Raw genomic sequence first — 13,073 nt, forward strand, 5'->3', positions numbered from 1 at the left:
GATCTAGAGTGAGTCAAATGTATTTATTTTATTTTGCTGATTGTAGTTGTACGATATCCTATTGTATGTACCACTTTGCACATCTTTTTATGGGAATCTTGCAATAATGATTATAGTGTATAGTAGAGATATTTCAACATTCATCCAATGTGTATATACAATTTGTATATAAGCAATGGTTGTAAGCATAACTTGATTGCCAACTGTTGAGAAATTATTCAGTAGAAATGTTTTTTATACTTGCACCAAACTCTTTAAAAAGCAAAAAAATGATACGAAAAAATAATTTGAGATGTTTACATTTCTTCTGCTATTACTTGCACCTCAAATTGTAACAAAACTAATAAATCAAATGTTTTGCTAACAAACTTGATACTACTGTGTGTTGACTCTTTACTTACCGGTATGTCATTTTGTAGTGTGATCAATAAGGACCCTTGTCAGCCTGTCCAACCAAGCACCCGAGGACTTATATAATGAAGAAGCTATTGCTTTACCTGATAGCTCAGTTTGGCACGATGGACTTTCTTGAAGGACTAGTCTTGTAGGATAAACATATCTTAAGGGGGTACTACACCCCTGCTCAATTTTGTGCCTATTTTTGCATTTTTCTCAAAAATTATAGTGCTTTGGTGACAAGTAAGATATGTATATTATAGGGTAGACTACCCCGTAGTCCACTTGCCCATTGTGCATACTCTGGATATTGTATTTTTAAGCTTAAAACTCTGATTTAATTAATGTGTGCACAATTGATAGATTTTCACATCTGATCAGTCACCCTACTCCCTCTGTTTGTTAGCTTCCCAAGTGGACTACTGACATTGCCTTGCGGTTAAGATTTTTAACACGGGACTCTATGGAGAGTTAGGCCAATTTCTGGCCTAACTAAAATTGGCCATGATGTAATGCATCTTTTTTGGATCTGCCTTGTGATTGGTCGCCCATACCTCGCTATGGTTTAAATCGTCTGGGCCCGCGCCATTACCATTAACTACACCGTAAACAACTGTCTGTGGTATTTGCGGCGCTTTTGTGTTGACGCTGAAAGTTAATCTCTCATCAAACATCTAGCGCGTACTTGTGGTTAATGGACTGATAAACAAGTATGCTTGACAGTGTGTTTTAGAGAGCAAAGTCCAGGGGTAAAGTTCTGCTTACAATTCAAAGTTCATAGTCGAAATTTCGGGTTCGCTATCAATAAACTGGTAGATTCCAAAATCAGAATTGTTCAGTATTAAAGTGAGCCGTTATAATTATGCAAGATAATGTTGCATTCAATTACTTTTATTGTCACTAATCGTCTGATATTTTTAACTCTTTATGACCATTTTACTATTGAATACTTTAATTTTAATAAACATCAGTATAATTTTGAGTTCAACGAAATGGGTTCATCATGACTAATAATAACATATTTTTTAATAAAATTCGACTATGGCATAGTCTAATTATAGGGGCAAGGACTACAACTACTGCACTGAAAATTTTATTTCAGCACAGAAAACAGTTGTGGAGTTACAGTCAAAAATGAGGGAGAACCAATATTTGATCAATAAATCAATAACTACTTGCCTTGAGTTGCTGAATTTTCAGTGCAGTAGTTGACATATCTTATTTGTCACCAATGCGCTATAATTTCTGAGAAAAATGCAAAAATAGGCACAAAATTGGCCAGGGGTGTAGTACTTCCTTAAAAGATAAAATATTCATGGTGGACTGGAACAAGACAGATATAAACGTTGGGCCAAGGAGTCTATAGAGATTAAAAGAGAAGAATTGGCATCACTATGAACAGAGATGAAGGTCATTATCACCTTTTTGATGAGCTGCTGTATCCTGTGTCAAAAAAAGTCCACCAAAATATTCAACAGGAAAAACATTCAACTAGCAACACCAAGTCAATCACCAAGAAATCAATTATAGGTGATTGGATGACCAGTTTCCAGTAGTAGCAGTGGCGTAGCATCATAGGGGTACTGGGGGGGAGCACATGCCCCCCAATCGATTGCAAAATTTAGAAAATCCAATATGAAAATTGCCAAAAACGGCTTGTGCCCCCTCAATCAGACCCGGTGCCCCCAATCGTGGTCAGTGCCCCCCAATCGGATGACACACGCTACACCACTGAGTAGCAGTCTTCATTCAGTGTTGACAAAGATAACAGTGGTTATCGAAACATACAAATTTTAATTAAAAGCATTTATTAGATCATTATAAGAACCTTTTGATTGTCTTACAATATTGCTTTCATAAACTGACTTCATTCAATGGATGACATATTACCCCTTCTGACCGTGCAACACAAATGAATAAATCACAAATAGGATCCAAGAGCACCCCTACCGCTTAATGATTTATCCCAATCCAACTGGGGTTCCCAGTTTGCACTTTTATAGCAGGCCACACAAAAGTTGGCTGCGCATATTAGATCATCCCAATGTTGCTATCTACTGGGATCACACCACTAAATCAAGTTCCTATTCTTTTATGTGTTAAAAGGTACCCCAGAAATCATCATTTTCTCACGGTTATAACGTCATCGTTCATTCAAAACACCATTTTTCCAAAAGTTTATGATATATTCTACCCTAGAACCAGCATTTTTTTGGTAGTCCAGCAGTTCGATTTTTTGCAGTGGTGCATCGAACATGGTGTAAACCATACCATAAGAAAAACATCCACAGATCACAACTATCACCATAAAATTGGCATATCAGCCTTCATTTCAAACTTTTTTCTCCATTTTAATGCACCTGGTATGGTCAGCGAATCAAACACTAGTTCTTATTTCTTCAGTCAGATAAGGTTGGACCCAATTTAGTGGTGTGATATCTATTGCTATCAACCCCTGATAACACAGTATGTACTGTACAGTGTGTATTGGCATCTACACCTGATAGCACATTATGCATGGTATAGTGTGTGTTGCTATCTACCCCTGATAACACAGTATGTACTGTACAGTGTGTATTGGAATCTACACCTGATACCACATTATGTATGGTATAGTGTGTGTGTTGCTATCTACCCCTGATAACACGGTATGCACTGTACAGTGTGTATTCTACACCTGATAGCACATTATGTATGGTATAGTGTGTGTTGCTATCAGGTGTAGATTCCAATACACACTGTACAGTACATACCGTGTTATCAGGGGTAGATAGCAACACACACTATACCATACATACTGTGCTATCAGGTGTAGATACCAATACACACTGCACAGTGTATACTGTGTTATCAGGGTAGATAGCAACACACACTATACCATACATACTGTGCTATCAGATGTAGATACCAATACACACTGTACAGTGCATACCGTGTTATCAGGGGTAGATAGCAACACACACTATACCATGTACATTCCTGTTCCAATACACACTGTACAGTGTATACTGTGTTATCAGGGGTAGATAGCAACACACACTTAGAGAATAAACGATAGGAATTTTTATTTTGACTATCCTCTACCGTGTGATAGACGACAGGCAGGTCCAATATTTTGAGTAGTGGATGCCGGCGCAGCCGGTATCCACTACGATAAAAATATTTGACCTGCCTGTCGTCTATCATAGGTAGAGGATAGTCAAAATAAAAATTCCTATCGTTTATTCTCATTCTTAGTCAGTTAAATATTATTTTAATAACTGTAAACTATTTTTTAAAGCAAATTTAAGTTACCGTTATAAAAACTCCCCTTTTTCTAAAATGAACGAAGCTTGTTTACAACTTCACATCTTTTGTTACGGCGTACTGCTAGCGCGTGCAGTATTCCGCACTGCATCTCGCGCCTATAACGCGATACATACGCCAAGCACCTCTATGAGCGTGTTACGCGTTATCAACACTCATGATGACGTGGGTCCTCTACCGCCTGATAGACGACACCCAAAATCATGCGATTGTCCAATCAGATTATATGTCTACTTAAAGACCACCCCCACTGACTAAGAATATACCATACACACTGTGCTATCAGGTGTAGATTCTAATACACACTGTACAGTGCATACCATGTTATCAGGGGTAGATAGCTTATATCAGATCATCTCAATGTTGCTATCTACTGTAGATAGCTTATATCAGGTCATCCCAATGTTGCTATCTACTGTAGATTGATCATATCAAATCATCTCAATGTTGCTATCTACTGTAGATAGCCTATATCAGGTCATCCCAATGCTGCTATATCAAATCATCCCAATATTGCTATCTACTGTAGATAGCTCATATCAGATCATCCCAATATTACCATCTACTGTAGATAGCTCATATCAGATCATCCCAATGTTGCTATCTACTGTAGATAGCTCATATCAGATCATCCCAATGTTGCTATCTACTGTAGATAGCTCATATCAGATCATCCCAATATTGCCATCTACTGTAGATAGCCTATATCAGGTCATCCCAATGCTGCTATATCAAATCATCCCAATATTGCTATATACTGTAGATAGCTCATATCAGATCATCCCAATGTTGCTATCTACTGTAGATTGATCATATCAGATCATCCCAATGTTGCTATCTATTGTAATACCCCATGCACCAGTGCCGTTCCTGTATTTAGCTGAGACATATAGCTTAGGCCAGACCAGTTTAATCATCCGGTTTATAGGAATTAACTTAGGCCTATACAATTTAAAAAAAATTTCATCAGACATTGGAAGTAACATTTATTATTTTAATTATCATATTTACATTTTTTTACATTATATTTTGTATTACATTTGTATTTTAATATAAAAATAGACATATCTCCCAACTATATCCCGCAATATATGTTATAATCATGTGAAATTTTTTAGGTCGTTCTTACAGACACACAAAAACAGGGGCCTGATGCACACATCGTCGGCAGAGTGCTACACTATCGTAAGTGCAGTAGAATGCAATTGCTGCCATTTGTAACATTTCAATAAATGTACATACTTTTAACCAATAACACTAGAAAAACACCCAACTACATGTAAAGGTGATATCTTGGGTTAGCTTAGTGGCCATCAGGTAAGTAATACAGAACATCAACACTTTATAATGAGGGGATTGCGCTGCAAACAATAGGTGTTTTACAAAAGGCAGCTATTACATTCTACCGCACATACGATAGTGTAGCACTCTGCCGACGACATATTTCATGCACGTACAACCCACTTCATACATACATGGACCCCACTCCCCATAAATTATGGGCCTATAATATATATAATGACTCCAATTACGACGCGTATATAAACCGCTACATGGTCAAAACGTAACTGATATATAGAGGAGCCAAATTTTTGTTGAGCTTGCTTGCGTTCATGGTAAGGCAATTCAAAATCTATATGACAACGATGATCTAAAGCAGAGATGGCAACCTTTTTAGCTCATCGGCCAGAAATAAGCAATGAAACATCTCGCTGCATGGCAGCAGATTTAAGGTTCGTTCATACTACCACCGCATTTGCGATGCGTTGCTTTGCGATGCCGATATATCGATTACTTTTGCCGCAACTCAACGCAACTCGTCGCATTTCCAGGTTAAAATGTATTTAACTTTATTGCGATATCGCAATGCAGTAGATGCGATGCGACAACGCACCGCGCATCGCAAAGCAACGCGCGCAAATGCGGTGGTAGTATGAACGAACCTTTAGATTTAGATCTAGCAAACAGAATGTGATGCAGTTTCCAAATGCCAAACCTGTTCAATAGTCCAAAACAATGTCTAATTTGAAAAGCCCTGAAGTCTTTCAGGCGTTTTTAAACAATTAATAATGTTAGGGGGCCTATCTTGTTTATAAGTACTTCTATAATTTCAAGTAAAGTGTCTGTAGAGTTGCTCCTTCCAAGTATATTTATGTGATATCTTTAATATAATTTTGACAAGACCAATGAAACAAATGCCCGTTGAAAAAAGCCTCATCAGCATTCAAACTTCAGTAATTTTCCTCATTTCTCCAAAAGTAACAAGGGCACACAAAATTCACTGGTGGGCAACATTGCCCAGCCCTGATTTTGAAGAAACCGAAGGCACATCAAGCCGCGCGACATCATTGACACCATAGCGGTAATTGCCACTTTCGTGCATTGGCTAACTGTCATACAGTTTCCGTTGTCAGCATGGACTTCCATGCTATGCTTTTCATTAACTGAAGTCTGAAGATCCGTCAGATAAAGTTTGTAAGGTACTACTACCCGAGCTATCGGAAAGTTCCTCCTTTGCTCTAGTTCTATCACGCCCTTGATATTGCGAACTTCTAGCGCTCCAACCCCCTGGACCTGTTCGCCTCCATTCCTGCGCTTCGTGGGCCTCTAATTTTCTTTGAATATCCTCATGGAATTTTCTTTCTTTCTCCTGTTGTTCCTTTTCTTTTTGTCGCCTTTCCTTTTCAGCCTTTTCTTGCGCCCATTGTTCGTTCAGAGTATCTTCGATACGTCCCAGCAAGGCCGCATGTGGAGATCGATTCCTTTGTCGATGACGCTGCAATAAGGGATAGAGAAATAGTTTATATTATCATAAGTGACTTAATCAAATGCCTTTGATTTGTATTTATTTAACTTAAAAAAAAAAAAAAGCTATAAAACAGCATCAAAAACATTACCAATTTAATAGGCAACACACTATTCCAGAAAATAGATGCATACAGCATATCCCATAAAGGTGTTCGATTGTGAACTGCAGCAAAATAGTTCACAATTGCAAATCCTCCGTTCGAGAGCTCATTTTGGAACATTTCCGTGATTTTTCATTCATTTTATTGCATTTCTAAGCTTTACAGTAACATTGGCAACTGGAATTCCAGTCGTTTTTTAAAGCAAACTTGGAAATACATTCTTTAATGAAAAGAGTGCACTTATTTTCAGGAATACCCCAATCATACCTTTGCCATGTTTACACTGGTCAAAACCAAAGTAAACCTTGTTGTGAATTTGGAAGAAAAAAAAATCACCAAAAACGGTTCTTTCATTAATTGTCTTTTGTACTTAATTTTGTCTAGAATGTATAATTTATGGTAATAAGATGTAGCCTAAATAATAATAAAATGGAGAAATTTGTGTTTTATATACGTACTGTAAATTCTTCTCCAGGAAGAGGCCATTTTCCTTTAGGTAATATTAAGTCCGGTTCGTAAGTAACTTGGGACTCCATTGCTTGGCCCATTTGTCTGCCTTTGAATCTATGGCCTGGAGTCACTGGACGCATACCATGAACTGAAATTGAAAAGACATAGACACAATTATTGTTACAATAATAATCAACCGCATTTTGTAAAACCAAAAATTTCAAAGCCAGAATTATGATCATTATTTATATGATGTTCATTATAAGCTATAGCCTATAGTGCTCGTGAATCTATAGCTGCAGATGCTATTATTCCAGTGTTCATGTTTTTTAATGGGCTAATGTAAATCAGATAAAATTTAACATGTCAGCACACACACAGCCCCCCCAAACAAAACAAAGAACAAATAAAAAACAAATAAAACTCAAAAAACAAAACCAAAACACAACAAACCTGCATGCCTAAAAGAACAACTACCAACAATTTCATAATCAAAGGCAAACACAACACATAAACTTACTTGTATCTAAGTTGTTGCTCTTGAAATTAATGTTGTAGGGGTCATGATTGTCGGAGGTGTCGAATTCTGGTAATCCTAGTGGTCCTAATGGAGGGTACTGAAAAGAAAAACATTTAGAGGAATTGAAACATACATAAATATAAAATAAATTATATTTATCGCTGATGACAAATTAAAAAATGAATGCTCATTGGCCCCATTGTCTACATTAAAGTCCCATTCAGTAAAAATTATCAAAATTCTGATTTTGGTACCATGGTCATTGTCATAGATGTGTTAACATAGCATGCTAGTGGTCCAGCCGAAAGCTGTGTATTTAAGGGGGTACTACACCCCTGGCCAATTTTGTGCTTATTTTTGCAATTTTCGCAAAAATTATAGCACATTGGTGACAAGTAAGATATGTATATTAAAGGGGCAAGGACTACAACTATTGTACTGAAAATTCAGCAACTGAAAGCAAGTAGTTATTGATTTATTGATCAAATATTGGTTTTCCCTCATTTTTGACTGTAACTCCACAACTGTTGTCTGTGCTGAAATCAAATTTCCAGTGCAGTAGTTGTGTAGTCCTTGCCCCTATAATATAAATATCTTACTTGTCCCCAATGTGCTATAATTTTTGAGAAAATTGCAAAAATAGGCACAAAATTAGGCAGGGGTGTAGTACCCCCTTAAGACAAAATGAGCTATTTACACGAATCTGTCATTTATATACTGACCGTAAATAAATTAGCTACATGTATTTGAATAGGGTTTCACTTTCACCTTGGTCAACTCAATACTGCTATTTTCTTTTTTTTTTGGAAAATTTTTCATTCCAAAATTGCAAATGATAATTTAAATGACTTATCCTTCACTTTTAAACATTTTTTTTTTACACTTGCGCTGGGATCATTGAATATGACTTTAACCATTCGCATTTTTGGGTTAGTTGGTTTTGTCAACAATATTTTTTGCTTATTATTGCTCTTTGGGTAGTTCATGCCAAATTGTCACCCTTGAGCATGTTTATATGCATTTTTTTCCTTTTTCATAGCGCTTTGTTTCTTCATTAAAAAAAGTCTGTGTATTATTATTATTATTATATAATAATAGGGGTCAAAATGTAACTGGTCAAATGTTGCCAAAACCCAAGTATTCTTTTGGTCAAACAGATTTCGGGAAAAAGGAGAATTTTTAGGCTCTACTGGTATCAAAACAACAACAACAAAAATACTCTGGATTTTGATGAAAATGTTCTCAAACAAGTATGATTTGAAAGATATATTTACCTGTCTAAAATCATGTTGTTTAGGATTTGCATATTTTTCCTTCTGGTGCATGCCTTCACTGACAAACAAACACTTTGCCTCAAAGGAATCCAATATCTTAAATCTGTTCACCAGCTTAGTACTTTTTGGTCTCTCTGGTTGCAGAGCTTTTGGAAGAGACACCACTTTCTCTTTCTTCATTCGATTCTTATAGTGTCCCGGATATGTCCCGTATTTCCACGGTTTCATGCTTTCCTGTGAGTTTCTTTTTGGTGGTTTTGCTGCATAACTTTGCGGACAGAAATTTGGAGGAGGTCTCCGCCATATGTCATCTTCTTGGTGAGGTTTACGGATGGTGTAAGAGTCGCTTCTTGTTAATAAAAGATCTTGACCAGCTTTGAATTTACTTTTGCCAGGAAAACTGAATTCTTTTTCGGCGTAGTTGGTGTTGCAACTACTGGCAGTTCGGAGAGGCGGGAATTTGCTTCTTGCAGAGGTTGTTGTACTGTTTGGCGTCATTGAGCTTAGCTGGACCATGGCTGCGGTCATTGTAGGGCTTTTACATATTTCTGTAATAAAGGGAAGACAATTACTTTAATTGTTGAGATGGTACAACTTGGTACGTAATAATAGCAATGCCAATGATTTGCATTGTTGTAATTAAGATAATGGAGTTAAGGTGGTACTACACCCCCTGATAAATTTTGTGACTAATTTTGCATTTTTCTCAAAAAGTAACAACACACTGGTAACAAATGTTATGTATATTATAGGGGCAAGGAATCCAATTACTTCACTGATATTTCAGTGATTCAAGACAAGTGGTTCATTATATATGTTAAGAAATGAGATACATTCTAGCAGTATCTCTTTTCTTATCATTAGGCCTATAACGTACCACTTGTCTTGAGTCACTGAAATTCCAGTGTAGTATAAACTGGATTCCTTGCCCCTATATACATAACTTTTGTTACCAGTGTGTTATTATTTTTTGAGAAAAATACAAAAATAGTCACAAATTTATCAAGGGGTGTAGTACCACCTTAACGACCATAGTTTTGCTAAATTTACCAAGCTGAAACTGTGTTCTCGATTGTTTGTACATATATATTCTGTAATAAAGAAGACAGGCCTACTTAATAGAAATTTATAGCCATAAAATATGATCTTTTAAAATTAGTCTGGTCCTTTAAATCCCCCATAAAACACCAACGTTTAGCGGCTAAGACAGTAAGTGAGTTTTCTTTTATCTTAGGCCAAAAAAAAAGAAGGTTTGTCTCAAAGCTCGCGCGCGCATTTGTAAAATCGTGAGATTTGGAAAAAAAGAAATGCAGAATTTTTTTTTTATTTCAAAAAAAAAAAAATTTGTATAGTTTTCCAGAAAAACTCGGCAAAATTCAGATTTTTTCTCCAAATACCATGAAAAAAGTCGGGAATAAAAAAAAATTGTTTTCAAACCACTTGTGAGCTTTGAGACAAACAAGTATTTTTTTTTGCCCTTACCTCATTTAAGAAATTACTACACCCTGCCCAATTTTGTGCCAATTTTGCATTTTTCTCAAAAATTATAGCGCATTGGTGACAAGTAAGATATGTATATTATAGGGCAAGGACTGCAACTACTGCACTGGAAATTTTATATCAGCACAGACAACAGTTGTGGAGTTACAGGCAAAAATGAGGGAAAACCAATATTTGATCAATAAATCAATAACTACTTGCCTTGAGTTGCTGAATTTTCAATGCAGTAGTTGTAGTCTTTGCCCCTATAATATACATATCTTACCTGTCACCAATGCACTATAATTTTTGAGAAAAATGCAAAAATAGGCACAAAATTGGGCAGGGGTGTAGTACCCCCTTAATAGTTTGGTTTAAAATGAACAAAAAACTTTCCTGACAGTTAACAATAATATTTTATAATATTTGGAAATTAAAGAATAATTAAATTAATATTTCACCGAAATCATATATTATCAGGCTATAGAAATTTAAGGGGGTACTACACCCCTTGATAAATTTGTGTCTATTTTTGCATTTTTCTCAAAAACTAATAAAACAGTGGTAACAAAAGTTATGTATATTATAGGGGCAAGGAATCCAATTACTACACTGGAATTTCAGTGACCCAAGACAAGCGGTTTGTTATTTATAATAAGAAATGAGGTACCGCTAGTATGTACCTCGTTTCCTATCATATATACTAAACCGCTTGTCTTGAGTCACTGAAATTTCAGTGTAGTAATTGGATTTCCTTGCCCCAATAATATACGTAAATTTTGTTACCAGTGTGTTATTATTTTTTTAGTAAAATGCAAAAAATAGTCACAAATTTACCACAGGGGTGTAGTACCCCCTTAATGAGATGGTACAATATTGTAATTTGTTATTCAATCTGTTCCAAGCCATTTTTCGAATGTTGTTAACTAAAAAAAGTATTCGCTATCTTGTATAACATTTTTTATAGCCTACATGTTATACCAGGCCATTCATTTAAAAATTGTCCTAGAACAACTTTGACAGCTTCTAAAGACATATATTACTATTAGATATACTTGACCAAAACAGATAGCTATAGTTTGGTATATTATGTATAGAACTAAGTAAGTGTAAGTATTCCCCAAATATTGGATGGCGAATAACTTTTCTCAACAAACATTCAGGAAAATAAAAATGACTTGAAACAGATCGAAAAAAAAAACCACCACCGAACATTATAGTGATTTAGTGACCGACGGGGTATATTAGAACACGATCATGTCAGTAAATAAATATTTTGTTCTAGGACTGAATATTTGGACCAGGGATTATATACAATCACACACTTCGTTTTAAGGGGGTACTACACCCCTGGCCAATTTTGTGCCTATTTTTGCATTTTTCTCAAAAATTATAGCACATTGGTGATAAGTAAGATATGTTTATTATAGGGGCAAGGACTACAACTACTTTACTGAAATTTCAGCAACTCAAAGCAATTAGTTATTGATTTATTGATCAAATATTGGTTTTCCCTCATTTTTGACTGTAACTCCACAACTGTTGTCTGTGCTGAAATAAAATTTCCAATGCGTTATAATTTTTGAGAAAAATGCAAAAATAGGCACAAAATTGGGCAGGGGTGTACTACCCCCTTAATGAACTGACGACAATCATCAAAATGGCCCAAAGATAAATGACTACTATATACAGTACTATCATTGAAGACTGAGGTATATAAGTAAACTAAGACTATTTATGGAGAATGGTATTATTTATCTCTCTACTGTCATGTCTGTGGTAATATTGACCAAAGATTACACTAAATAAAACTAAGTTGTAGCTGCTTGTATAGTCTACTACACCAAACCTTTATATGTATCAAAAATCAAATGGAACTCACCTTCAAATGCAGCGAAATGTACAATAAGTTTTAGTTGATGATCCTGTCACTCTTTTGAAGTAAAATAAGACAACTAAATTTACTTATTTTGGTAACAAACACCCGATGAAATTTAATCTTGATAGGCGATACTCATCGGCAGGAAGGATATAAACACACACACACGGTCTATAATAAATTTGGTTACACTGTACACATTGGTAGTACAGGACCTTTGGTATCGGGATCATTGTTTGGTGTTGTCATGGTGACAACAGGTGCCGTATACCACCCTGAGGGCACGCCATTTTCTTGCTGGGATTTAAGAGGTATGCAGGGGTTAAATTATACAATTTTTGTTTGTTTGTGGCCTTATTAATCATGTGTAATGTAAATACTATACATTTCTGTAGTTTTTACAATAATTATTTATCTATATAATAGTCCATCCGTTTACATCCGTAACTTAAAAGGAATTAGTTCAATCGTTTAACATGTAGCACTCCCCACTTCAAAAATCGATCGGTCCATGTCCTAACGGGACGTTAAATGATTGAAGATCAGAGATGAAACGGGAGGCACTAAAAACACACGGGGTAGAAGTATGAAATTGATTATTATGCTGATGTTTATCATATATTGGAGTTATGCATATTTCTGTGTTCACAGCACAGATAAAAGCATGCACGCAGTAAAGAAAAACAAATATACAAGCCATGGGTGTTTTTTTTTTGTCAGAATGCATTAAATTTGCTCTTTTTTTTTGCTTGGATCAAGTTCACACTTTTAGTATTGAGAAATGAACTATTATTCTAAATAATATTATACTACCACAATTATTTTTATTAATATTACTAACAATGAAAACTGCGGTAGTA

At 35.6% G+C, this 13,073-nt stretch overlaps 1 protein-coding gene across 1 annotated transcript; it reads right to left on the reverse strand.

Moving 5' to 3' along the window:
- Positions 1-5,652: 5,652 nt before the first annotated feature.
- Positions 5,653-12,382, reverse strand: LOC140143391 (putative uncharacterized protein C7orf78). Its single transcript, XM_072165247.1, has 5 exons — positions 12,217-12,382; positions 8,856-9,403; positions 7,582-7,678; positions 7,070-7,209; positions 5,653-6,478 (listed from the first exon to the last, which is right to left on the reverse strand). Exons 2-5 carry the CDS (start codon positions 9,381-9,383, stop codon positions 6,143-6,145), a joined length of 1,101 nt encoding a protein of 366 aa, XP_072021348.1. The 5' UTR covers positions 9,384-9,403; positions 12,217-12,382; the 3' UTR covers positions 5,653-6,142.
- Between the last annotated feature and the right edge of the window lie 691 nt (positions 12,383-13,073).

This window comes from Amphiura filiformis, unplaced genomic scaffold, assembly GCF_039555335.1.
Source record: "Amphiura filiformis unplaced genomic scaffold, Afil_fr2py scaffold_21, whole genome shotgun sequence".
Classification (NCBI taxonomy): Eukaryota; Metazoa; Echinodermata; class Ophiuroidea; order Amphilepidida; family Amphiuridae; genus Amphiura; species Amphiura filiformis.

What these genes read in the sequence shown, in the direction of transcription:
- LOC140143391 (XM_072165247.1), bottom strand. Translation starts at nt 9,383, where the DNA reads ATGACCGCAGCCATGGTCCAGCTAAGCTCAATGACGCCAAACAGTACA. An exon ending in AACAACATGATTTTAGACAG is followed by an intron (nt 7,679 to 8,855) that starts GTAAATATATCT and finishes TTTTCTTTTCAG; the next exon opens with TACCCTCCATTAGGACCACT. An exon ending in GAGCAACAACTTAGATACAA is followed by an intron (nt 7,210 to 7,581) that starts GTAAGTTTATGT and finishes TTTCAATTTCAG; the next exon opens with TTCATGGTATGCGTCCAGTG.